The 27362-nt window shown below is 41.0% G+C and overlaps 1 protein-coding gene across 1 annotated transcript in view; it reads left to right on the top strand.

Annotated features, from left to right (window-relative positions):
- The first annotated feature begins 2036 nt into the window (after positions 1-2036).
- IPO5 (importin 5) overlaps positions 2037-27362 on the top strand; it is a 59121-nt gene continuing 33795 nt past the window's right edge. The window contains exons 1-8 of the mRNA XM_036456015.2: positions 2037-2213; positions 10017-10097; positions 15298-15490; positions 19936-20038; positions 21580-21676; positions 22275-22379; positions 23917-24039; positions 24125-24245. Of these exons, the coding sequence (XP_036311908.1) occupies positions 2124-2213; positions 10017-10097; positions 15298-15490; positions 19936-20038; positions 21580-21676; positions 22275-22379; positions 23917-24039; positions 24125-24245 (913 nt within the window). The 5' untranslated portion in view covers positions 2037-2123. The remainder of the gene's footprint in view (positions 2214-10016; positions 10098-15297; positions 15491-19935; positions 20039-21579; positions 21677-22274; positions 22380-23916; positions 24040-24124; positions 24246-27362) is intronic.

The following is a 27362-nucleotide window of genomic DNA, read 5'->3' on the forward strand; positions in this document are numbered from 1 at the left end:
CGATAGGTGAGGAAAAAGCCTCCTTAGGATCCAGACTTTACCACTGCTGACAAGACAAAAAAAACAAAACAAAAAACCTACTTCAAATTAATGTACATAATGATCTATCTTTGAAGAAATAATGTATTATAAAAATGACAAATTGTCACATCTAAGAAACCTCAATTCTACAAAAATAGGTCTGTAAACCTTTCATAGAGAAGCTTATCATTGTCACAGCTAAAACTTTCTAAGGGAGTTTTCTCCACAAATCAATTAGAATCCTTTAAAATACCTTGGCTGACAATCACAATTGCATGGGGATCCCAGGGCCTCTGCCCAGAGATTCTGGACACAGTGGCCCAGATTCTAATGTACAGCCAAGGTTTTAAATTCGCCAAAAGGCAAATGTTTTTGTTTGGTTTGGGGTTTTTAAAATTATTTTTAATTGATTTTAGAGAGGAAGGGAGATGGAAAGATAGAAACATGAATGATAAGAGAGAATCATTGATTGGCTGCCTCCTTCACTCCCCCTCATGGGACTGGAGCCCACAACCCTGGCATGTGCCCTTGACCAGAGTCAAACCCTGGACGCTCTTCCCCGGAGCCAAACCGGTTAGGGCAAGCACGGCAAATGTTTTAAGTCGACTTCCAAAAGAGCAGAACTTCAGCAGAATAGTCAACAAGAAATTCAATTTCCTAAATTAAATACTATGGACTGCCAGAGGTGGAGTACTCTCTACCTCAACCAATGTGTAATCCCGTTAGAAACGTGGTGCCCCTTTTGAAGCAAAAATGAATTGTGTTCTTTTTTCCACTACAATGCAGTGGGCAGAGTAGGAGCTCAACAGAGGTGCCCTTTGGTTTCAACATTGCTCTCTCAGCCTTTGGCAGTTCCTGTTGTAAAGGAAGATTGGATGTGTTATCTATGCACTAGAGGCCAGTGCATGAAATTCACATGCAAAAGTAGGCCTGCCTTCCCTCTGGCACCTGGGATTTGAACTTCCCTCTGGCCACTGGCTGGCACCTGGGACCCCGGGCTTCCCTTGTAGCCCCAGCTTCACCCTTTCTAATTTTTACTAATTAGTCCGGTCTAATTAGCATATTATGCTCTTATTATTATTGATTAGTGTGCTGCCACTTAAATAAGGTCTCTGAGCCCCCAGTAGCTGTGAGGACCAATACACAGGAGAGATCAACCCTACAAGCGAGTGCTGCTCAACTTCTCAAAACCAAAGGGCAGGACCCCCCCAAACCCGGGATTGAAGGAAATAGTCAGGGACCCTGGGGTGGAGAGGAGCGGAGGCGTGGGTGCTACAGAGCCTGCCAGGACAGCCTGGGGCCGAGGAGAGACCTGGCGGGAGAGCCCAGAGCTGAGGGACCCCTCTTCCAGGCCAGCCCAGGGCGTGAGTCAGAGGGAGCGCAGGCTGCGTCTAGGGGTGGCCAGAGGGTCTGACAGATGGAGGGTCGGTCGCGGGAGAACGGATGTTGTGGAACTTAGTGGGAAATGGGTTTCAAAGGAGCTCTCTCCCTAGGACATCAAGGTTTGGGGTCGCAGGAGCCAAGGGCGCAGGAGCTGGAGGAGCTCCTGGGGCAGCGGGGATGGGGCCAGCCAGCCGGCCGCGCCGAAATCTCCCGCGCTCTGAGCTGGCCCCTCCTCCAGGCCGGGCCTCGAGCCCCCTCGCCGCGGCCAGGCCCGCAAGTCGGCTCCTCCCGCCTCCCCCGCGACGCCGCCGCCGGGGCCCCACTTCAGTGGCTGAGTCCCGGCCAGCCTGACCCAGTCCTAACCCAGCGGCACGCCACGCGCCGCCAGTGACGGCACCGCAGGGTGCGTGGCCAATCGGAGTGGCTCCCGAGGAGGCGGCTTCGGCCCCGCCCCCTACGCCCGGGGCCAATGAGGGCGCCGACGCCGGCGGCCGCGGCGGGGTGAGGGGTCGCGAGGCCCCGCCCCATCCGCCCCTTTCCCCTTGGCCCCGCCCCTTCCCGCCCGGCCCAGCTAGTCCCGCGCGCACAGCTGGTGCCGGTCCCGGCGCTGGGCCCGCCCCCCGCCCCTCCCGCCGGCCCGCCAGCGCGCCTCACGGCTCCTGTCTCCCCTCCCTCCTTCTCTCTCTCTCTCTCTCTCTCTCTGTCTCACGCCTAGCGCAATGGCGGCGGCCGCGGCGGAGCAGCAACAGTTCTACCTGCTCCTGGGAAACCTGCTCAGCCCCGACAATGTGGTCCGGAAACAGGCAGAGGTAAGCGGGCTTGTCACCCAGATGCCTCGCCCCGGCCGGCGCGCCGATCCCGCCCGCGACACGCCACACCGGGCCTCTGCCGCTCAGCCGCGGCGGCGGCGCAGGCCGGGCCGGCGGGCGGCGGCGGCGGCAGCTCAGCCCACGTGTGAGGCGGCGCACGGACCCCCCCCCCCCCACGGCGCTGCCCGGGGGCCCTCCCGACTCTTGCAGCCACGGGGCCCGGCGCCAGTTTCCTCCCGCCGCCGCCCCTCGCACACACGTGCGGCCGCTCCTGACATCCTGCCCCCGCCCGGACCGGGAAGCCGGGCGGCGGGTTGGGCTGTGGGGTGTGGGGCGGACCCCGGGGTTCCCCTCGCCCCTTTCCCGCTTTCTCCTAGTGGGAACCTCCCTCGCTCTTCTCCGTGGTATCCACCCAAGCCCGACCTTTTTTTTTCTTTTTCTTTTGGTCTCCCAAACCCTGGCCGCCACCTGACCCATCACCTCTGCTTCTTTCTCTGCTGCCCGCCCCCCCCCCCCCCTAAGCTACCATCTGCCCCTCTAGTCCCAACCTCTGCTTTTGAAGTGTCTGTCTAGCCCTTTTGCCTTCTTTCCACTTATCCCCACGTAGCCTTCTTTCCCTTCTCTAGTTCCTAATAGCAGAAGCTGGATGTCCCACCTCTTTCCCAAGGTCTTGTGAAGTTACCTTTAGGGTTTCTTCCTAAGCAGCTTCCACCTTACTTTGCTCTTCCTTTCGGGAGAAGTCTTTGATCTCTTAGAGATTTGTGGTCTCATAACGTTAAACGGGATGTCCTGGGACTCCCGTTGTTTCACCGGGCCAGTGCCATATGTTGAAGTCTTGCATTTTCATTAAAACTAACCGGAGAATCTTTTTTTTTTTTTAAACTACCTCCGGCTGCTGGCCTCCGAAATGTGGAGCTGTGATAACAGTTTCAAAAGACAGTCTTGCGAGTTCATTTGCGAAGTAGCAATAAGACACCTTTGGTTTTATATAAGACTGGTGGTATGCTGTCAGTTGTTGAGAGACACTTGAAGGGAAGGGCAGAAACTTTCTTTTAAGTGCGTTATCAGGAGCTATCTTCAAACTTGGTGATATAACGGAGTTCTTTGCCACCTTGTGATGGAAGATTTCGATGATGCAATGAAGGATGTTCAGCCAGATCTTTTTACAGAGTAAATCAACATTTATGTTACATATAGCTAATGAAATCGGGGGACAGGTCCTGTGGACTCACAAGATTTATAGTTGTTTTTAAAATCACTGTTGTTAATAGATTTTTAATAGGTTTAACAATGCTGGTTACACTTAGTGGTTTTTAAATGTGTATGTATGTGTGTTTAATTGATTTCAGAGAGAGAGAAAGAGAGAAACTTCAGTGATAAGAGTGAATCATCAGTCAGTTGCCTCTTGCTAACCCCCTACTGGGGATTAAGCCTGCAACCCAGGCTTGTGTCCTGACCACAGCAATCTAACCTCACCCTCCTGGTTCCTAGGACGATGCTCAAACACTGAGTGACACCAGTCAGGCCACTTAGTGCTTTTATAATTAGCAAAGTAGATACACTGAAAGTTCAGTTCTTTAAACAACTACTTTAAGCAACTACTAACTTTATCCTGATGACTGTTGATTTATTTATTATACATTTGAATACCTGTTCAGGGTAAAATTTCAAGTGGTGCAAATAGTTTCTTCTCATTCTTTAAAGGGAACCACTTTTAAGTGTCCTGCGAATCACCCCTGAAAGAGCTTTCTACTGGTGTATATTCATTTTTGCATGAATGGGCGTTTAATACACATTATTGTGCAGCTTGACTATTTCACTCAGTGTATTTCACATTGTCACATAAGGGATTTTGTTAAGGCAGCTGTGAGGAATTCCATCCTATGGCTGTATTATGTATGCAACCAGTCCTCTTGAATGAGCATTGAGATTTCCAGTCTCCTGCTCTTGAAAACAGTGCTGTATGTAGAAGTAAATGTATCCCTATTTTTTTTTTCAGCTTTGCCAGGTTTATTTTTAGAATACTTAAAAGTATTTGTCCATAAAAATAATATGCATTTATTAGTTGCATCAACTTGTACTCTTGTGATGATGCCTGTTAAAACATTGTAATGCTCTCTGCTAACTCTAGAAGTAATTTTTCACAGAAATAAGTTCTTAATCCCAACCCATAATAGAAATTTCCATGTGTTGCAAAGCAGAACAGCATTGTAATTAGTAAGTTAATTTAATTCTGCCTCTTCTTTCTAGTTGCTTAAGTCTCTATTGTCAAGCTTAGCAGGGAATCTCTCTTCTGTAGAACAAAAATATGTGTCTGGTTCAGCTTGAATTCCAATTGGTGTCTGTTGTAAATTTTTTATCACTTCCATCACTTTGGGGATAGTTAGCACTCAGTAAATTTTCTCATATAGAGAATATTCTATATGAGAAAATTCTCTATATGAGAAAATTTACAATGGAAAGTAAGTACTGTTATTCTTAATCTCTTTATTCCTAGTAAAAACATTCAAATAATATATTTTTACTTTTTTAGTATATGTGAAATATTATAATACAGGGTTTTCTTAATTTGACACAAAAAAGTGTTAGAGGGGCGGTTCCTTGGCAACATATAACTTTGTAATATGCTAATTTGTAACAAAAGCAAAATATTATTTGAAAAAAGAAATAACCTGCACAAATGATACCCAATATCCTCTTTTTTGCATTATAAAATGAGCCCTTTATCACAGCCTAATATAACAAATATTTTTTTCTTTTTTTTTAACTAAGGGCTTAGCCAAGGCTCAGGAAATATCTTTGTAATTTACTCAATCAAAATAAAAATACTTAGTTGACACATAAATACCAAACTGTTGACTAAGGTGACTTTTTTTATATTCAAATAGGAAGTTAAGTACAGTAAAAGATTCTTTTATTGTGATTATTTAAATAATTGAAGAACTTCAGAACTTTTAAAAGTTTAAGCTTTCATTGTATAAATCGTTTGTTAGGCTCTATATCTTCTATTTAAAAATCTTCAAGGATTTTTCTCTTTAACTTTACAAAAATATGTTTACACTATTTGAAGAAATGATTTAAATGTCCTTGTTTCAAAATATAATTGACATGAATGAACGATTGAATAAAAAATTGACAGGTACTCCAGAGTTAAATATCCAGGATGACTTTTTGTTGTTATCAATCCTCATCCAATGATATTTTTTCCATTGATTTTTACTGAGAGTGGAGGAGATTGAGGGGAGAAAGAAAAACATCCATGTGAAAAGAGATACATCAATTGGTTGCCTCACGTGCCAAAACTGGGATTGAGCTTGTCATCAAGATATGTGCCCTTGACCAGAATTGAACCCAGGATCCTTCAATCCACCAGCCAAAACTATCCACTGAACCAAACCAAAACCAGCTAGGACCATGATGACATTTTTATATGAAATAAGTATTTTATCAATCATATGCATAGATTGTATATTTCCATTAATTTTTTAAATCCTGAGAATTTTTTTAATTGATTTGAGAGAGAGAGAGAGAGAGAGAGAGAGAAACTGATCAGTTTCCTCACATAAGTGCCCTAACTGGGGTCGAACCCATAACCTAGGTATGTGCCCTGACTGGGAATTGAACCCACAACCTTTTGGTCTGCAAGATGATGCTCCAACATACTGAGCTACCTGGCCAGGGCTAATTAATTTTTCCCATTGTCTTTATACCTCATTGATTCTAATATAGAACTTTAAATTGAAGAAGGGCAACATTGCAATATTGATTTGAATTGAAGGAGGGTAACATTGAAAACTACATCTGATTTTTGAGGAACCCAGATATTTACTAAGTAAAAGTTGTCTCTTTTATGTATCCATTCACAAGATAGGCTCTCTAAATATTTATGGAATGAGTGAGATAAATATGTTAGCATTTCTCTTGTGGGCAGGAAAGTTGAGAGCTAGAAATTTCCTTATGTTGTGCAATTGTGCATGTAGAACAAGTGGAATTGAAACTTTATTTGCCATGACACTGGTGACATTCGTTGAATTTGCCTGGGCTAGTGCTAGGAATAGTTCTAGAAGTTTTCTTTATATTTGCTTAGAAATATTCTTCATACTCTATTGTGCTAGGTTCTAGGAATAGAGAGGAAAAGATACCATACATGCCTTCGTGGGGCTCAGTCTGTTTAGACTTAAGAAAATTTTTATTTATTTGTTTGTTTACTTTTTTGTTTACTAGGGGATTGGGCCTAAGCCAGCAGTCAGACATCTCTCTTGCAGTCTAGGGCTCTCACAGTCCAGGACCTCTTGCTCGCTTCTTACCGCCTTCCCTCAGTGGAAACAGGAGAGGCTCCTGCCACCACCGCTGCACTCACCAGCCATGAGCCTGGCTTCTGGCTGAGCAGCACTCCCCCTGTGGGAGCGCACTGACCACCAGGGGCAGCTCCTACTTTGAGTGTCTGCCCCTTTGTGATCAGTGCACGTCATAGCAACTAGTTTTGCCATTCAGTCAATTTTCATATTAACCTTTTATTATATAGGATTTTTAAATATTTTTTCCTCTCCTGAGGGCACTTTTTAAAAATTGTTTTTATTTGAGAGAGAGAGAGAGAGAAACATTGATGTGAGACAGAAATCAGTTGCCTCTTGAATGGACCCTGAACAGGAATCAAACTCAAAACCTAGGTATGTGCCCTGATTGGGAATTAAGCCACCATATTTTGGTGTATAGGATGATGCTCTAACCAACTGAGCCACCCAACCGAGGCAAAAAAGTTACACCAGGTTTTAATTCATTTTCTTTTTATCAAACTATTATCCTGTCCCATGTTTTGTAATACTATATCTAATTGCTACTGTGGAACAGATCAAATGGGAGAAACCTCTCAGGAGTCAGGTGTCACTCGTGCTAAACTGTTCCTCCTTGATTTCTAATTTATAAAGAAACTAGAGGCTCGGTGCACAAAATTCGTGCACGGGGGTCCATCAGCCCAACCTGCACCCTCTCCAATCGAAGAGTTGACAGGGGGTGTCCTACTGATGGCTTAGGCCCACTCCCCGTGGTTCTCTGCTCTGCAGGGCTTGGGGACTTCGCCTCAGCCATGGAGACAAAGCCCTCATGCCCTGCTGTCCACTCTCTGTCTGCTGGGCCTGGGGCGTAGCTGCCATGGGAAGAAAGCCCCCAAGTCCTGCTGTCTGGGTTCTGTCTGCAATGTCTGGGGGCTTCCCCCACCACTGCCACGTTAAGGAAACCCCCATGCCCTGCAAACGAAGCCCCCATGTTCTGCTGTCCAGGCTCTGTCAGTGACAGGCCTGGAAACTCCAACAGCCGTGGAGTGGTGAGGCTGGATCTGGTGCTTGTTCCCCGCAACCCCCAGCCAGGCTGACAGACCAAGACACTCCAGCAGCAGGGCTAAGGGGACTGGGCATCACTATCTTTGTGATGGTTAATTTGCATATTACTCTTTTTTTTAGATAGGAGGATACTTGACTTAATCCTTATAAGTCTCTATTAGACTTAGCAGAGGCTAACTCACACTAATAGTCTCAATGTAGCCAAGGTTAGAGATCATCAAAATTTATAACAGGATTTCTGAAAGTGATATACTAATAAAGACTTTTCTTTTTTTCTTTTTTTGCCAAAACTTGATTTAGCCATTGGAGATGTACTGGTTAAACATTTATAGCATCTACAGTACACCAGGGACTTAGCCAAGGTACAAGGAATAAAAAGACAATTTTAGTGTTCTGTAAGAGATTATGTATAAATGAAAAGGCTATATTGGTTTTTTGATAAAGATTAAGTGAAAAATCTCAAAGTATATCTATTTTTGCAATCTTTTGAATATTTTTACATAAATTACATCATTTCTGGGTAAATAAATTCAAGCCATCTTCTCTCAGCTGTGACTACTTTGTGCTAGTTTTCAGCACTGTTATGTTCTATGTGCTTTTATTTTTTTATTAAATTATTATCTGTGTACATATTTTAACATTGCCCCCCCCCCCCATACATACCCTCCCTCCCCAGAGTTTTGTGTCCATTGGTTGTACTTATATGCATGTATACAAGTCCTTCGGTTGATCTCTTATCTCCCCCAGATCTCCCTACCCTCCCCGCTGTAATTTGACAGTCTGCTTGTTGCTTTATGTTATGTTCTGTGTGCTTTTATACTTGACAGAAATGTGAGGTTATCAGAAGATTTTGAATTCTTTCTCCCAAATTTGTTCTTCCCTAGATTGAGATAATGTTTGAGAAATTTGAAAACTATGTAGTGCTGTCTAAATAGAACTGGTTGGTGGAGTCATCCCCCAAGGGTGAAACCTAGAGAGCATTTAATGTCAAGGATGTTGAGTGCATTTAGCCTCAGAAGACCAAGGTCTACTTTGGGCAAGTCATTTATAATAATTTCTGAGCCTTATTTCCTTACTAGAGGCCCGGTGCATGAGATTCATGCACTCGGAGGTCCCTCAGCCTGGCCTGCACCCTCTCACCTTACAGGAGCCCTCAGGGGACATCCTTAGCGCTGCCTCGCCAGCTGTGAGCTCAGCTTCTGGCTGAGCAGCACTCCCCCTATGGGAGCACAATGATTCTTCAGGGGGCAGCTCCTGTGTTGCGCATCATTGTAACTAGTCTTCCCCTGTTTGGTCAATTTGCATATCAGTATTTTATTATGTAGGCTAGGATAGGTCATTATCTCCAGGACATCATGGAGCAATCACTTAATAAAAAGTGTAATATATATGTGTATTCAGAGACACCTTGTTTTCCCTTTTTTGTCCTTATCACTTCTGTCCAGAGAAACCAGGTAAATTTTATGGGTGGTAGCTAGTAGACAGCAGGCAAGCTCTTTGAATTAGACTGCTACAAAATTAACATTCTATCTACATTATATAGAATGTAGTGGATAGATCAGAATGGACTATCTATACTTATTGTCAATTCTAGTCGATCAGTTTAAAGAGGTTTCTTGGGGAAAGCAATTCAAAGGATGCTTAAATTAATGATTTATTTTCCATAGTAAAAGACTGCTATTGTTAAAATTTTTATATGTGCACATGGATGATACTTTCACTTGGTTTTGTAGACATTTTATACTTAGGTCTTGTGTTTTGATCCACTCTGACCATCTGTCTGTTGGCATCAACTTAGTTTTATTGTTTACCAATTTGCTCTCATTTGCCATTATTAATAGAAAAGGAGAGAAGTGTCCTGAGTCTCAAAAACCTAGATTTCAAAATCTAATAGTCTCCTGACCAAATTTCTCCTGACTGTATGTATTTTTTGTGTAGAATATGGTTTTAGTATAATCCTTGCTTTAAAAGAAAAGGTAGCATAAAGAATTTGAACACTTTCCCTTTTTCTGACTTGCTTCATCTGATAGTTGTAAGAAGTGCTCATTTGAACCAGTTTCATATCTTCTGATCTATAAATGTTGACAAGATAAGCAGTTTTCCATGATCTAAGGAGAAAGTGAGTACTTACTTTGCAGCATGGCAGCTCAAGTCACGCTTATTACCTTCATAGGCCTTGAGTTTTGTTAATCGGTGGAACAAAAGTTAGGGAAATGTGTACACATAAAAAAAAATCTAAAAGATAATGATAGAAAGGAATTTAATAAGTAACTCCTTGAACATCTTCTTTTCCCTAACCTATCTGAAGTATATTTTATGGTACAGGAGGAAATTTTAACACCAGGCCTAGATTATATGACTTCTCATGCATGGATCTTTCCCAGGCTTCATTTCTTTTCACTGATGGTACTCATGATGTTTTCTAACTATATTCTAACCTTTCATGTTTTTCTTTTTCATGTAGGAAACCTATGAGAATATCCCAGGCCAGTCAAAGATCACATTCCTCTTACAGGCCATCAGAAATACTACAGCTGCTGAGGAGGTACTATAATATTTGAGAATATATTTTTTTATTATTATTATTATTATTATTATTACTACTACTACTACTACTACTACTACTACTACTAGAGGTCCGGTGCACGAAATTCATGCAAGGGGCAAGGAGGGCACGGTTTGTTCTTCAGCCCAGCCTGCACCCTCTCCAATCTGGGATCCCTCTCACAATCCAGGACTGCTGGTTCCCAACTGCTTGCCTGCCTGCCTTCCTGATTGCCCCTAACTGCTTCTGCCTGCCAGCTTGATCACCCCCTAACCACTTCCCTGCCAGCCTGTTTGCCCCAACTTCCTTCCTCTGCCAGACTGGTTACCCCTAACTGCCAACTGGTTTGCCCTGAAGGGTGTCCTGGATCTGGATGGGGGTTCCCTTGGGGTGTGGGACAGCTTGAGCTGGGGGGCCTGTGGTGGTTTGCAGGCCAGCCATGTCCCCTGGCGACCCAAGTGGAGGCCCTGGTATCTGGGATTTATTTACCTTCTACAATTGAAACTTTGTAGCCTGGAGCAGAGCCAAGCCTCCTGCTCGCTCTGTGGCCAGCAGCCATTTTTGTTTGGATTTGTTTACCTCCTATAATTGAAACTTTGTAGCCTTGAGTGGAGATCTTTGCCAGGCAGGCTGAAAGCTAGTCTTCCTTTGTTGCCTGGGAAACCCAAGCCTCCCTCATGCTCTCTGTGGATGTAGCCATTTTGGTTGGGTTACTTTGCATACTCACTCTGATTGGCTGGATGTAGTGGAGTGATAGTTAATTTGCATATCACTCGTTTATTAGGTAGGATTATTATTGTTATTTCAGAAAAAAAGGGAGAGGGAGAGATGGAGACATCAATAATGAGAAAAGAATCACTGATTGCTGCCTCCTGCATGCCCCCTATTGTGGATTGAGCCTGCCAACCAGGCATGTGCCCTTGACCAGAATCAAATCTAGGGCCCTTCAGTCCACAGATGTTCTAACCACTGCGCCAAATCAGCTAGAGTGAGAATATATATTTTTTTTAATTTTTAAAAAATATATTTTATTGATTTTTTTTACAAAGAGTAAGGGAGAGGGATAGAGAGATAAAAATATCGATGAGAGAGAGAGATATTGACCAGCTGCCTCCTGCACACCCCCTACCAGGGATGTGCCCACAACCAAGGTGCATGCCTTTGACTGGAATCAAACCTGGGACCTTTCAGTCCACAGGCCAACAATGCTCTATCCACTGAGCCAAACTGGTTTCTGCGAGAATATATTCTTATAAGTTGGATGTTAGATGGTGGTCAAAGTGGATAGTGAGTACTATTGTTACTATGTAGACATTACCTTATTTGCCAGAAGCTATTTTGGAGTTTAAAAAAATGTTGAAGTGCTCGTATTAAAAAATGACAATGATACATCCCCCATGTCAAATGATGTGTCCAGGATATTTAAAAGTTAATATTTTTAAAATAATTGCATTAAAATTATTAAATATGATTTCTGTGGCTATAAAATTTTTCTAGCTCAAGACAGCTCATTCTAAATGAAGAAATTTAATTCTTTATGTATTTTAATGTGTTGCTAAATGTTTCTGAAAAAAATACTTTTTATCTCTTTTAAAATGTTATCCTTATAGCTATCTCTAAATGGAGAGAAATATCTACTATAAAGTTTTTTGGAGAATAAAGGACATTTTGTAGAGTCCTTTTAAAATCATGTCTTTTAGCAAATTAATTACCAAATCAAATTTATTGTTTTTTCTACTTTTCTATGAATTTATAGCTAATTTCTTTCTTCCCAAGAGTAATATCTGTGTATAACATTGAATGTGACTTGAATATCCTATTTACTTTGGAAAAAGCATTAAAATACCCGAATCGAGAAAACATATATCTATTCTTTAACTCAAAATGAATGTGAAATATGAACAATAAACTTAAGTCTCTACAGTTGGCTTTTTTAATTCTTGAAGGTAGTTGCAAGTTAGCTACAAGACAATTGTTTTTTCAAATTATAAGAGAAAATTTATTTGAAAAGTTACAGAGGTAATAGAAGTAAGCTGTGTGAGTTGTGTAGGCTCAGGAAACATTTCAGAAACAAAGAAGGGCCCTTGAGCTTAGGGGAAAGAAAGGCAAAGGTTAGGACACCTGGGAAGAAGAAGGGGAGGGAAAAGGCCACAGGGAGAATGCATAGCTACAAAACAAGTTTTGAAACAGAATAATATAAAAATTGTTGAGTTTTACTTTCAAAAACCCATATTGAGCCCTGGCCAGGTGGCTCAGTTGATTGGAGCATCATCCCCTACACCACATGTGTCAAACACAAGGCCCTCGGGCCAAATCCGTCCCGCCAGGCCTTGCAATGTGGCCCGAACCGCGCTGTCATCACTGCACTCCGCTGCGTTTCCATCGCAATGACAGTTTATGACTGTTCAGTAAACCATTCGGCCCGCGATTTAGGCTGGATTTTAGATTTTGGCCACTTCTCTGATTGAGTTCAACACCCCTACCCTACACCAAAAAGTTGTGGGTTTGTTTCCCAGTCTGGGCACATATGGGAGACAACTGATCTGTTTCTCACATTCATGTTTCTCCCTTCTTCCTCTTTCTCTGAAAATTAGTAGAAACAATCCTCAGGTGAAGATTTTTAAAAATACCTATATTGAAACCCATTTAAATCTTGATTGGATTTAGGAATTAGATTAGGGGTGTCGAACTCAATCAGAGAAGGGACCAAAATCTAAAATTCAGCCTAAATCGAGGGCCAAATGGTTTACTGAACAGTCATAAACTGTCATTGTGATGGAAACGCAGCGGAGTGCAGTGATGACAGCGCGGTGCGGGCCACATTGCAAGGCCTGGCGGGACGGATTTGGCCCGCGGGCCTTGTGTTTGACACATGTGAATTAGATGATTGTGAACTGGCTTTAGCATTTTTATTGTGGCTTCATTGTTTTCAGTATATGTGTGAGAATAGAAATATTTTAGCCACTTTTATAGGAATTTTAACCACTTTGGATTTTTGTTGTTAATCTTTATCCAAGGCTTTATTTCCATTGATTTTTAGAAAATGTGTAAGGAAGATGGAGAGACAGAGAAATATCCATGTAAGAGAGACACATGGAATAATTGCCTCCTGCAGCGCCCTAACCAGGGCCAGGGATCGAACCTGCAACTGAAGAAGGTGGCCTTGACAGAAATAAAACCCAGGACCCTTCAGTCTGCGGGCTGACAATCTATCCAATGAACCAAACTGGCTAGGGCTAGCATATAAAATATCACTATTTTTTTTTTAATTATGGACTAATGGGAGACTAAAACAGTTTTTTTCTATTTAAATATTTTTATTGATTTCAGAGAGGAAGGGAGAAGGACAAAGAGAAATAGAAACATCAGTGATGAGAGAGAACCATCAATTGGCTGCCTCCTGCATGCCCCCCATTGGGGATCGAGCCTGCAACCTGGTCTTGTGCCCTTGACCACAGTAGAACCGGGGACCCTTCAGTCTATAGGCCGACACTCTTTCAACTAAGCTAAACCAATCGAGGGCTAGAATACACATTTTTTAAAAAATATATATATATATCTCATTGATCTTCCACAGAGAGGAAGGGAGAGGGATAGAGAGCTGGAAACGTCGATGAAAGAGAAACATCGACCAGCTGCCTCCTGCACACCCGCTACCAGGGATGTGCCCACAATCAATGTATATGCCCTTGACCAGAATTGAACCTGGGACCTTTCAGTCCGCAGACTGATGCTCTATCCACTGAGCCAAACCAGTTTCAGCTAGAGTACACATTTTTAAGTAAGTTTGCTATCTGTTTTAGGTAGTTCAGACGAAAAGATTTCTCAGTGAAAAATAAATGGAGAAAAAAATTGGCAAATTTTATTTGTATAGCTTAACTCTTTTTGTTGATCATAGTCCCAAAGTAATTTGATAAAGAATAGCTGTAGCCCAGCCGAACCGGTTTAGCTCAATGGATAGAGCGTTGGCTTGGGGACTGAAGGGTCCCGGGTTCGATTCCAGTCAAGGACATGTACCTTGGTTGCGGGCATATCCCCAGTAGGGGGTGTGCAAGAGACAGCTGATCAATGACTCTCATCGATGTTTCTAACTCTCTATCTCTCTCCCTTCCTGTCTGTACAAAATAAAAAAAATAAAAATAAAAAAAAAAATATATATATATATATATATATAAAAAATAGCTATAGCCCCAAAAAAGAAAAAGAACATGTATAATTTGGTTTATGGGTTTAATATCAAATTTTATAATGGTGTTTGTGTCAACTTTTGATTATCTTTAATAATACAGGAAATACAGATGATACAGAAAACACAAAACTTAAATTCTTTAGGTTTGAAAATGGGACAAGAATATGCACATTGAGATTGATTGTCATTTTTTTGGTGTTGGGAACTTAAAATATTTGTTTGCATGAATGACATGTAAACATAAATAGATTAGATAGCATTTTATCTAAAGAGGTTAATGAAAAGTCAGTAATATAGCAAGATAGTCCAGGATGAGAGTATGTGATAATGTGGAGGATGCACTTTGGATACTAGAGTGAGTGCCAAATGGAGAAGTAGGAAATACAGTTTTTATTAATATCTGATTTTCTCCCCAAAGAGTGTATTAAAAATAGGAATTTTAAACAGGTTTATCACTGCTGTGATGTGTTCCTATTTGAGATGTAATCTCAGGTCTTTTACTCAGCTATAAACAAAAATATTTTGGGTAGTATTTTCTTATATAGTAGGCTAATGTGATTAGAAATACTTTCATATATTTTTTCAAAATCAAATAAAATGCTTTTGGAATGAATTGTCAAAAGAGTTGTGAGCCCTGGCCAGTTTTGCTCGGTGGTTAGAGCATCCGCCCCAGAAACAAAGGGTTACAGGTTATACCTGGTCAAGGGTATATACTTGGTTGCACACACATCCCATCCCAACCCTCATCCCCTGTCAGGTGTGTGTGTGGGAGGCAACCAATCAATGTGTCTCTCTCGTATGGATGTTTCTCTCTTCCCTTCCTTCCATCTCTCTCTCTCCCAGTTCTCCCCCCTTCCACTCTATCTTTTCTAAAAAATCAATGGAAAAAATATTCTTGGGACAGGATTAAAATAGAGTAGTGAAATACATAAATGGCAGAGGGAATCTAGTTTGTTGGAAATTTTTTCTTTAGGAAGACAGTAAGTTATTAACAATGTTATCTACTTATAGGCTAGACAAATGGCTGCTGTTCTCCTAAGACGTCTTTTGTCCTCTGCATTTGATGAAGTTTACCCAACTCTTCCTTCTGATGTCCAGACTGCCATCAAGAGTGAACTACTAATGATTATTCAAATGGAAACACAGTCTAGCATGAGAAAGAAAATTTGTGATATTGCTGCAGAGTTGGCCAGAAATTTAATAGGTTTGTATGCAAATGCATTTATTATTATCTATATATATAAAAGCCTAAGTGACTGAACAACTGAATGACCAGTCACTATAATGCACACTGATCACCAGGGGATAGATGCTCAATGCAGGAGCTGCCCCCTGATGGTCAATGCGCTCCTGCAGTCCCTCCTGCCAGCCCCAAGCGGCCCCCATCAGGACTGGGCTAGATGGCTCTGATCAGCCTCAATTGTCTACCAGGTTTCTAGTTATGTTATAAAAGAAAAAACACAGTTGACATTGAATAACATAGGTTTGAATTGCATAGGTCCACATATATGGGAGTATTTATTTATTTATTTTGCAATTCGCTGTTGGGAGTTTGGATACCGTGGGTTGACTGTATGCATTGTTCTATACCATCTTAGATAATACACTTGAGCATCTGTGAATTTTGTTACTTGACACAGGATCTAGGATCAATCCCCAGTGGATACTGAGAAAAATAGGGGAAGTAAAAGTAAATTGTGATTTTCTGTTGTGATTGGGGTGGGTACCCCTAAACCGACTGCCCCCACCAATACATTGTTCAAGAATCAAGTGTTAATATTATCTTTTTTTTTTTTTTAAGTGTAATCTGTAGAGGAAAATTCACAAGAACCTGAGTATCATTTATTCTGTTCAAAATGAGAGTGATTATGGATTCTGCATTTAGGGCCAAAATGATAGATGTTTGTGAAATGCAATCATACCATTGGTGTTTATCATATGGAGAATTAATATTATAGTTTGTTTGAAAATTGTCGGGTGTTTTTTTGTTTTGTTTTGTTTTTTAATATATTTTATTGATTTTTTTATAGTAAGGAAGGGAGAGAGAGAGAGAGTTAAAAATATCAATCAGCTGCCCCCTGCATACTCCCTATACTGTGGATGTGCCTGCAACCAAGGCACATGCCCTTGACCGGAATCAAACCTGGGACCCTTCAGTCCACAGGCCAATGCTCTATCCACTAAGCCAAAACCGGTTATGGGAAAATGGTTGGTTTTATTCCCCCTTAATCTGTACAGTTTTGAAAGCATAGAGTGACTTATAGCCTACTTTGTAGACTTGGCAATACAAGAAGAAAATAGTGGAATCCGGGTGCTTTTGCTATTTTTTTTTTAAATCCTCACCCAAGGATATTTTTTTCCATTGATTTTAATAGAGAGGGATAGACTGAGAACTATCAGTGTGAGAGAAACACATTGATTAGTTGCCTCCTACATGTGCCCTGCGTCAGGGAGGAGCCTGCAACCAAGTTATATTCCCTTGACTGAAATTTAACCCAGGACCCTTCAGTCTGTAGGCTGATGCTCTAGATACTAAGCCGAACCAAATAGGGTTGAAACAATATTTTTAGTATGTATTTTTATTGATTTTAGAGCGAGAAGAACATAAGTCTGTTGCCTCCCATATATGCCCAACTAGAATCAAACCCGAAACCCTTCAGTACTTGGGACAACTCTCCAACCAACTAAGCCACATTGATCAGGATGAAACTGCTAATTTTGAATTTTTAAAAAAGCTTAGGAAATCCTATTTTAAAATTTTATTATTTTTACTTATTTTTATTATTTTTTATTAATCTTCACCTGAAGATTTCCCCGCAATTAATATTTAGAGAGAGTTGGAAGGGACTTGGGGGCGGGGGGAGGGGCATCAATAGATTGCCTCCCATGAGTGCTGTGACCAGGGCCGGTATTGAGCCTACATCTGGGATATGTGCCTTGACTAGAATTGAACTTGAGATCCTTTGGTCTGAGGGTGGACACTCCTAACCACTGGACTAGGGCTTATTTTTAAATTTTTTAACTGCACAGATAAGAGATTTTTTTTAAAATCAATCACTTGATAATAAAAACATTTTCAAAATGTTTTCGTAGTATTTTAAATTGTTTTCATTTATTGCCAGGCCAGTGTGGTTCAGTGGTTGAGCATCGACCTATGAACCAGGAAGTTATCATTCGATGCCAGGTCTGGGCACATGCCTGGGTTTTAGGAGACAGCGGATCAATGATTCTCATTATTGATGTTTCTGTTTCTCCCGCTCCCTTTCAAAAATCAATTAAAAAATATTTGAAAAGTTTTTCTTTTATTAGTTTGAGAGAAAAAAATAAGTTCATTGTTCCACTTATTTATCCATTCATTGGTTGTTACATGTCTATGCCTGACTAGTGACTGAACCTGCAACCTTGGTGTATCAAGATGATGCTCTAACCAACTTAGCTACCCAGCCAGGGCCATAAGTATTTTCTTTTAAGCAGCTATTTTATTACAACTCAAAGCAACATTTTTAAAAAAATATATTTTATTGATTTTTTACAGAGAGGAAGGAAAAGGGATAGAGAGTTAGAAACTTGATGAGAGAGGAACATCGACCAGCTGCCTCCTGCACATCCCCTACTGGGGATGTGCCCACAACCAATGTACATGCCCTTGACCGGAATCGTACTGGGACCTCTCAGTCCGCAGGCCCACGCTCTATCCACTGAGCCAAACCAGTTTTGGCAAAGCAACATTTTTATGTTAAAGAGATAGGTGAAGGGTATTTTTCTTAATCTCACTAATTAGCACTAATTTCAGAAAATCACCAAATAATGGAGGGAAATTTTTAACAAAAAGTGCGATCGCAATTTCTACAACTCTACATTTTTTGAATAAATATAAATGGTGAGTTAAGAATACAGCATATTTTTGTGGTTGCTCAGTTTTATTACAAAGTAGCACAAAAATTTTGTATTTTAAAATCTTGTTTAAAAGTAAATATATTGAGTCGAAACTGGTTTGGCTCAGTGGATAGAGCATCATCGGTCTGTAGACTGAAAGGTCCCAGGTTCGATTCTGGTCAAGGTCATGTACCTTGGTTCAGGCACATTTCCAGTAGGGGGTGTGCAAGAGGCAGCTAATAGATGTTTCTCTCTCATCGATGTTTCTAACTCTCTATCCCTCTCTCTTCCTCTCTGTAAAACATCAATAATTTTTTAAATAAATACATTGATAAAATCTGATAACACTTAAAACTGGAATGTGTGAGCACCCTACTCTGGGTCCTGGGATTCCCACTCCTATATCATTTACAGTTTGAAATTATTATTTTGGTTTCAAGACCTTGTTACCATGTTAGCATTGCCTATTTTCGTAAACTCTTTAATAGCAATAGTATGTATATTTAAAGATTCAACCAATCAAATAGTCACAGTGATGCCTTTTCTCCAATCCTACTCCTTAGAAGTGACTCCTTTTAATACTTGTGCTATGTAACACAAATATAAACAATTGCTTTTTATAAGGTTACTAGAGGCCCGGTGCATGAAAATCATGCACAGGGGTTGGGGGGTTTCCTTCAGCCCATCTTGCACCCTCTCCAATCTGGAATCCCTCGAGGGATGTCCAACTGCCCTCTCAATCCGGGACTGCTTGCTCCCAACTGCTCACCTGCCTTCCTTCCTCATTGCCCTTGACCGCTTTTGCCTGCCAGCCTGATCACCCCCTAACCACGCCCATGCCAGCCTGATTGATGTCCAACTGCTCCCCTGCCAGCCTGTTTGCCCCCAACTTCCCTGCCCTGCCAGCCTGGTCACCCCTAACTGCCCTCTCCTGCAAGCCTGGCCCTCCCCTGCAGGCCTGGCATTCCCCTGCAGGCCTGGTCCCCCCAACTGCCCTTTCCTGTAGGCCTGGTTGCCCCCAACTTCCCTCCTCTGCCAGCCTGGTCACACCTAACTGCTCTTCCCTGCTGGCCATCTTGTGGTGGCCATCTTGTGTCCATGTGGTGGCAGGATCTTTGACCACATGGGGGCAGCTATCTTGATCTTGTGTGTTGAGTGATGGTCAATCTGCATATTACTCTTTCATTAGATAGGATAGAGACCTGGTGCATAGGTGGGGGCCAGCTGGTTTGCCCTGAACAGTGTCCCGGATCACAGTGGGGGTTCCTTTGGGGTGTGGGGAAGCCTGGGCTAGGGGCCTGTGGTGGGTTTGCAGGCTGGCCACACCTCCTGGCAACCCAAGCAGAGTCCCTGGTATCTGGGATTTATTTATCTTCTATAATTGAAACTTTGTAGACTTGAGCGGAGGCCTGGGCCCGCCAGGGTGTGCAGAAAGCTTGGCTTCCTCCATCACTGGGAAAACGCAAGCCTCCCTCCTGCTCTCTTTGTGTCAGCAGCCATCTTGGTTAAGCTAATTTGAATACTCCCTCCTGATTGGCTGGTGGGCATGGTTTGTGGATGTAGCAGAGTGGTGATTAATTTGCATATTACTCTTATATAATAGTATATCATTTTTAAGTTAAAGAACCTAATTGTTAGAAGTTTTTTTTGTTTTTAATATAGAGCAGATGACATTTTCTACTATTTTGAATGAGGTTTATAATGAAAGGATTCACCCTTAATGATTTGAAGTTCTGACTTACACGCTTTATGTCTGGATTTTTTTACTTTTAGATGAGGATGGTAACAACCAATGGCCTGAAGGTTTGAAGTTCCTTTTTGACTCAGTCAGCTCTCAAAATATGGGACTGCGGGAAGCTGCCCTTCACATTTTCTGGTATATACATAGATCTAATTTTCTGAAAATGTTAATGTGATGAATATGCAAAGCACATTTATTTTCTAGTGTAACAACTTCTTATTCTTTAAAGTCCTTCAGATAAGCTTTGTATTTGTGTTGGAAGTAGAATTGGGGGCTAGGGGAACCAAAACTTTTTATTTCATATTATGATCCTCATTTGTATATGAGGGCTCTCTGGAGCTTTATTATATATATATATATATATATATATATATATATATATATATATATATATATATATATATATTATTTCAGAGAGGAAGAGATAGAAACATCAGTGATGAGAGAATCACTGATCAGCGACCTCCTGCATACCCTACATGGGGGATCTAGCCCACAACCCAGGCATGTGCCCTTATCGGGAATTGAACCTGGTTCATAGATCAGTGCTCAGCGGGCTGGAGCTTTATTTTATTTTATTTTATTTTTAATTTTCTTATTCTAAAAACATTCTGGAACAGTTTCTTCGGCTTTATTTGGAAATGGACACAGTACTAAATGTAGCTTTTACAAAACCTACTTTAGTAATAGCGTTTTGAAAAAGAGAAAGAAAAGACTCATGCATCCCTTTATTTTCTGGGTCTTCTGTGGTCAAGCTTTATAAAAATGTAATATTTTAATAAACTGCTGTGATCGAAGTTTAGAATGCAGTAACTATCTGCATTAAGAAAAAATTTGCCCTACCATGTTATACAGTTCACTGCATTTAAAATAAAATTTGGTTTATAAATTTTAAGGATTATATACATTTTTTCATTAAGGTATACCTTGAGCATCTGAAGAGGATAAGGGTAGATATTAACACCATTTTCTCCTTTATTTGTCAGATGTATCTAATTTATATCAATAATCCAGAGTAGAGAATTAAGTAAAAGTATCTCATTTGTTTACCTAGTTTAAAGTAGAACATAACTTAAACTACCCTGGATCACCAAGACCAAGAGCAGACTGAGAAAGCATGGTTACAGCAGCTACCGGGTGGTTGCTCTTGTCCCATCCTGCACTTTAGGTTAGCTTCCCACTGAGACAGTATAAGAAGAAAGCACTGGGCTGGGATGGGTGGCTTAATCATGTATCCCTGGGTCTCCCCCTACTCCTAGTCTAATCACCTCCACTGTTAATCCTTATGGTTGGAAAATACCCATCCCTCCACCAAAAGAAGATTGCTTGGAGGGGAGGGTATTTTTCAACCTTAATGACTAACACACACTTTTGAGTCAGGTAGACATTTAATTAAATATTCTAGTTATCACTTTACTAAGATGAAATGTAGTTTCTTTTTATTTTTTATTGACTTTAGAAAAAGAAGAAAAAAGAGAAGCATTGATTTGGCTTTCTACTTATTTATATATTCTTTGGTTGATTCTTGTATGTGCCCTCACCACAGGTCTTACCTGCAGCCTTGGGGTAATAGGACAGTGCTCTTAAGCAACTAAGTTATCTGGCTGGGGCATATGTAATATAGTTTTTTATATTAAAAAAAAACAAACAAAAAAACATTTTGAATCATTTTTTAGGAACTTTCCTGGAATTTTTGGGAACCAACAGCAGCACTATTTAGACGTCATCAAACGGATGTTAGTTCAGTGTATGCAAGATCAGGAACATCCAGCGGTAAAGCATTTCAATTTCCTTAATATTAACACCTAATTTAAGATAACATCTAATTTGTGAAAGAATTTATGTATTTGGAAATTGTCTTTAATACTTTAAAATATAAATACTAGGCTGGTGCCATTTGGGGGCTCAGCCCACCTGGTTTTCCAGATGACCTAATAAATTTATAATTCTTTACCTCACCTCCCACTCCCAAATCTATATATATAAAAGGCTAAGTAACTGACTTATATGTACGTCTGACTGACCGGCTGACATACATATGACTCCCACTGGCAATTTAAGAATAAATGTTGACTCATACATGCATCATATATATAAAGGCTCTTGCCGGTGCCAATCGCATGTGTGTGTTTTGATCTGTCATTTTCAGTCATGAATTTGGTTGACACTTACAGAGAGAGGGCGAATAGCAGTATTAAAATATGCCTTCTAATTAATTTCCTTTCAATGTGCACAAATCTGTACACCAGGCCACTAGTCTATATATAAATAGTTTTATTGGTATGATAAAGAGAAATCCTTAGTAACAAATCTGAACTTGCATCCATTAAAAATGTCTCATGTTTGATATTTTTTACTCTCATCGCATTAGATCCGAACACTATCTGCTAGAGCTACGGCTGCATTTATACTTGCAAATGAGCATAATGTTGCTCTGTTCAAACATTTTGCAGACTTGTTACCCGGATTCTTACAGGTAAGAAAACCATTTAAAATAGATGATAATTATATCTTAATTGGTTTCGGTAGTTTTATAAATGCATATAAGAGTTGCATTCATTTATTCAGTAAATATACATTGTCTACTGTGTACTGGTACTAGGCACTGAGGATACAGCAGTGACAAAACATGCAAATCATTGTCCACTTTGAACTTAAAACTATTAGCTTTGATAGGTTCTTAGACTTTTAAAATACTTAGATTAGAGTTTCAGAGTTTTTCTATAATAGAGATGATAAAAGCAACTTATTGAATATGTAATCACATGGATTACTTCTATTGAATCATCCAAATAACCTATGAAATTAAATGCCCATTTTACATACGGGAAAATTAAGGAGGAAAGCATAAGAAAATTGGCAATTCCACAGTGTTGGAAAGTGGTGGAATCCTGCATGATTCAAACCCAAATCAGACTGCAGTTCTTAACCTTAGCCAGAAGGTTTATAGCAGTTTGTATTATAGTTTATGGTTAATTCCCATTATTGAATATCAAGGATAAGTTATTATGTTAAGGTCACATGCCTCAATGAGAAGGTAAAGTAAGATTGAGTAAATTGGAGCAGTTAATCTTTACTTAGACTCCAAACCCATTTTTAATAACGTATTTTGTAACTTTCCATATTCTGTCCTAAAATGAAATGCATAGGTAACATAACTCTCACACATGCACAAATTTTTAAAATATCAATACATGGTTCTAAGTGAATAAAATTTTTTAAAAAAAAGTAACATATAATAAAAATGGCATACTTTCTACATATAAATGCTAAAGCATGACTACCACAAAAGAAATAGTAGATTAAGTGATCTTTAAAAAATTTTTTTAAAATATATTTTATTGACTTTTTATAGAGAGGGATAGATAGTTAGAAACATCGATGAGAGAGAATCATCGATCAGCTGCCTCTTGCACACCCTCTACTGGGGATGTGCCCACAACCATGGTACATGCCCTTGACCGGAATCGAACCCGGGACCCTTCAGTCCGCAGACTGACACTCTATCCACTGAGCCAAACCGGTTTCGGCAGATTAGGTGATTTTTTTTTTTTTTTTTAAAGGAATCATGGTACATTTTTTTTTTTTTTCACAGTACATTTTTAAAACTATGCAAAATATTTTGTAAGTTGGGTTCCAGGTTCTGATTATTATAAGTAAGTTCATTTTGTAAGTGTTTTATATTTATGATTTTGTGAGATGCATGATAAGAAGGTCTTGTGAATTCCTTGGAATCATTTGGGTCATAAATGGAAGATAGCTACTACTTGTTTTTGCCCATCTTTAGTGATGACAACCAAGAAAACATATAAGAGAAATAACAACCCTGTTGCAAACTGGTTAGACAGAGTTAGAGAAGATAAAACTGAAATATTCTGCATGGGTCAGAGGGTTTAGTAGATATTTTTCTTTCATTGTTATCAAACTGAAAAGAGTCAACGACAAAACTTAACTTTTCCATTCTATTTTAGTAGTTCATTACCAAACTTTACATTCTGTTTCATCTTTTCTAGGCTGTAAATGATTCGTGCTATCAGAATGATGATTCGGTCCTAAAATCCCTTGTGGAGATTGCAGATACTGTTCCAAAGTATTTACGTCCTCATTTGGAAGCTACTTTACAGCTAAGTCTAAAGGTAAATTAAATACTTCAGTAAATGTTGTGTTTATTATTTTCAGTGAATAAAGTACTAAATATATGCAAATGTGTCTTCCTTATAGTTGTGTGGAGACACTAGCCTCAATAATATGCAACGCCAGCTTGCCCTTGAAGTAATTGTGACCCTCTCTGAGACTGCGGCTGCTATGTTAAGAAAACATACCAATATTGTTGCACAAACTAGTAAGTCAGAGATCTTTAAACGGTATATATTAATATAGGAAAATTGTTGAATAAATGTGCTGAGAGTTGTATAAGCTCACAGGTTTGTTAATGTGCTTTAAAATTCACAAGTGTCTGGGGAAGTGCATCTTTGTACATACTTAATGTATATACCCAACTTGCTGGCTTTACTGCAGCTCTCTGAAATCTAACATGATAGCAGGCATGACTTGTAATAACTAGAAATCAAAAAAATTTATGGAGAAAATTTTGTATGATATTAAAAGACCAAAAGGAACATTGAAAGAACTAAATATCAATTCTCCTCAAATGGATCTATAAATTCAGTATAATTTTACTCAAAACCCAATTTATGTTGAAGAACATAGGTTCTCGAGTAAAATGTTGTTAAAGAGAATTTTGTTAAACCAAACAGAGGTCTTACCTTATCAGCTGTGAAGATTTAGAATTTGTTGATGGTTCAGGTGTAGACAAATGCATTGGGTGAAGCAAAAGAGTGTGGAGCAGAACTACTCAGGTGGGAGCAAAACTGACTTCATGAAAAGTCCTTGCAGCGACCGGTTATTTCTCTTTTAAAAAGTACCACAATCTTAAATATTCTGTAACAACCAATTTGGGGATTGATTAAAAACTAATGCAGACATGTTTTATTTTTTTTTAAATAATTTATTGATTTCAGAGAGGAAGGGAGAGGGAAAGAGAGAAAAACATCAATAATGGGAGGGAATCATCAGTTGGCTGCCTCCGGCCTGCCACACACTAGGGATCGAGCCCTCAACCTGGCCATGTGTCCTGATTGGTAATCTAACCACAACCTCCTGGTTCATAGATCTACACTCAACTACTGAGCCACGCCGGCTAGGCCAGAGACAAAGTTTACAAGTAAAGCTCGGGAAGGATTTTTTAAAAGACTGATTTAAAAAACATATATGTAAAAACATTGCTAAATTTGCAAAAAGGAAAACAATTTTCTGACTATCCAGGGACATCATAAGTGAAACAAAGTTTTGTTATCCAGAAATTAGTCAAAAGTTAGTAACAGGAAATTCACAAAAGAGGAATCTAAAATAGCTAAAGAACACTGCTCTTTCTCATTAAAAAAGTGTAATTGTGGAATATAGTGTATTGGAAACTTTGACAATATCAAGAATTGATGAAGTGTGTAAATAGAAGACATTTTTACAGTTCTAGGACACTTCATAGGCCTTTTAACAACTAACTCCCTTTAGCAAGCTTATAAAACCACTATGGAGAACAGTTTAGTGCTGATGAAGATACTTGTAGGTACTTAAACTCACACTTGTCAAAGAGATATGTATTAAGAATTTCATCAAAGTAAAATTTGTAATTGGAAACAACCAAATCCATCAACAGGATAGTGTTTATATAATGGAATGCTATGAGAAAAAAGAAAATTGCCAGAGGATACATATAGTATGACTAGGGGCCTAGTGCATGAATTTGTACACCTTGAAAGGAACTGTGAGCTGTGAGGCTGTGTTCGGCATGGGGGCAGGTCTTGGCACATCCTCCGTGCCCCCACCCAGCACCTCCCGAAGTAGCCCCTGGTCTCTTCTCTGTCAGCAGCCCTGCTCCTGCCACCGCAGCTCCTACGCACTCATAGCACCAGCACTGGCTCTGCTCACACCTGTGGGGCCAGTGCCATTCACAGGTGTGAGCATCGGCTGCTGCCCCAGTCACCCCTCAGGAGCAGGGGAAGGCAGAAAAGCCCTTAGGTGATCAGGGCCAGCAGCTGCTCCTCGCATCCTCTGGCGATGTTGAGCAATAGGGATGGCACTGGGCACCAGCAGCTGGTGTGAGCAGCAGCGGGTGTGAGCACCAGGCAAGACTGCAGGGCCTGGGAGCAAAGAATTTTCAGTAACCACTGGAGGCTCTCCCCAATGACAGTGACTGGCGCCCCACCTTGATCTGACACCCCCACTCACCTCCACCATCCCACTGCTGCCATGTTCCACACACGCCCCTGGGTGATCAGCGTACATCATAGTGACCAGTTGTTCAGTTGCTCTGCCATTCAGTCTATTTGCATATTAGGGTTTTATTTATATAGATACCATCTATCTAATAATAAAGATATGCAAATTATCTGGGACACCATCACAGCAACAGTAACTACCAGCAACCTGCCTGGGGCTACCAGGCCAGTAGGGGGGTTAGTGAGGGGCAACCAAACAACTCAATAGCAGGCTGCTTGGGGCAACCAGGCCGGCTTGGGGGGGCGGGGGGGGGGCGCTTTGGGGGTGACTAAGCTGGCAATGGGGGAGTTAGGGGTGATCAGGCTGATGGGCAGGGGACAGCAGGCAGGTGAGTAGTTAGAAGCCAGTGGATCCAGACTGTGAGAGGGATGAGGGAGCAGGTTGGGCTGAGGAAACCTGCCCCCTGTGCACAAATTTCCTGCACTGGGCCTGTAGTCCAACATAATGCTATATGATAAAAGTCTATATGCTAAGTGTCTGATCAGCTGCTCAACCAAAGTGAAATATGCTAATGATGTGCTATGGCTGCTCAACCACTGGCTTGACATGCACTGACCACCATGGGCCAAACAGTCGACCCAATCAGTCACTATGATGTGCACTGACCACCCAGAGAGCAGATGCTCCAAACTGTAGGTTAGCTTAATGCTAGGGACATGCCATGGAGCCCTCCCGCAGTCCCTCCCCAGCTGGCCAACTTCCCGTGTCTCTCCCTGTCCCTGATTGTGCATGGGATGGTAGGGGGGAGTCCCTCTGCCTGGCCTGTGCCCCCTCACTATCCGGGATCCCTCTGGGAATATCGGAGAACTGGTTTCGGCCCAATCCCACAGGGGGAGCCCCGCTCAGCCAGAAGCCAGGCTCATGGCTGGCACGCGCAGCAGCAGTGGCAGGAGCCTCTCCCGCCTCTGGACCAGCACCAAAGATGTCCAACTTGGGCCTGGGGAGTAGGCCTAAGCCATCATACATCCCCCGAGGGCTCTCAGACTGCAAGAGGGCGAAGGTCAGGCTGAGGAAATCCTCCACCCCCAACTCCGTCCTCTAGTGTATTATACATAAAGTACAATCTTGAAATAGTGCTTCTTTGTATGTAAATACAGAGGTCGATAGTTCAAGTGTAAAA

Source organism: Pipistrellus kuhlii, unplaced genomic scaffold (assembly GCF_014108245.1).
Source record: "Pipistrellus kuhlii isolate mPipKuh1 unplaced genomic scaffold, mPipKuh1.p scaffold_m20_p_3, whole genome shotgun sequence".
Classification (NCBI taxonomy): Eukaryota; Metazoa; Chordata; class Mammalia; order Chiroptera; family Vespertilionidae; genus Pipistrellus; species Pipistrellus kuhlii.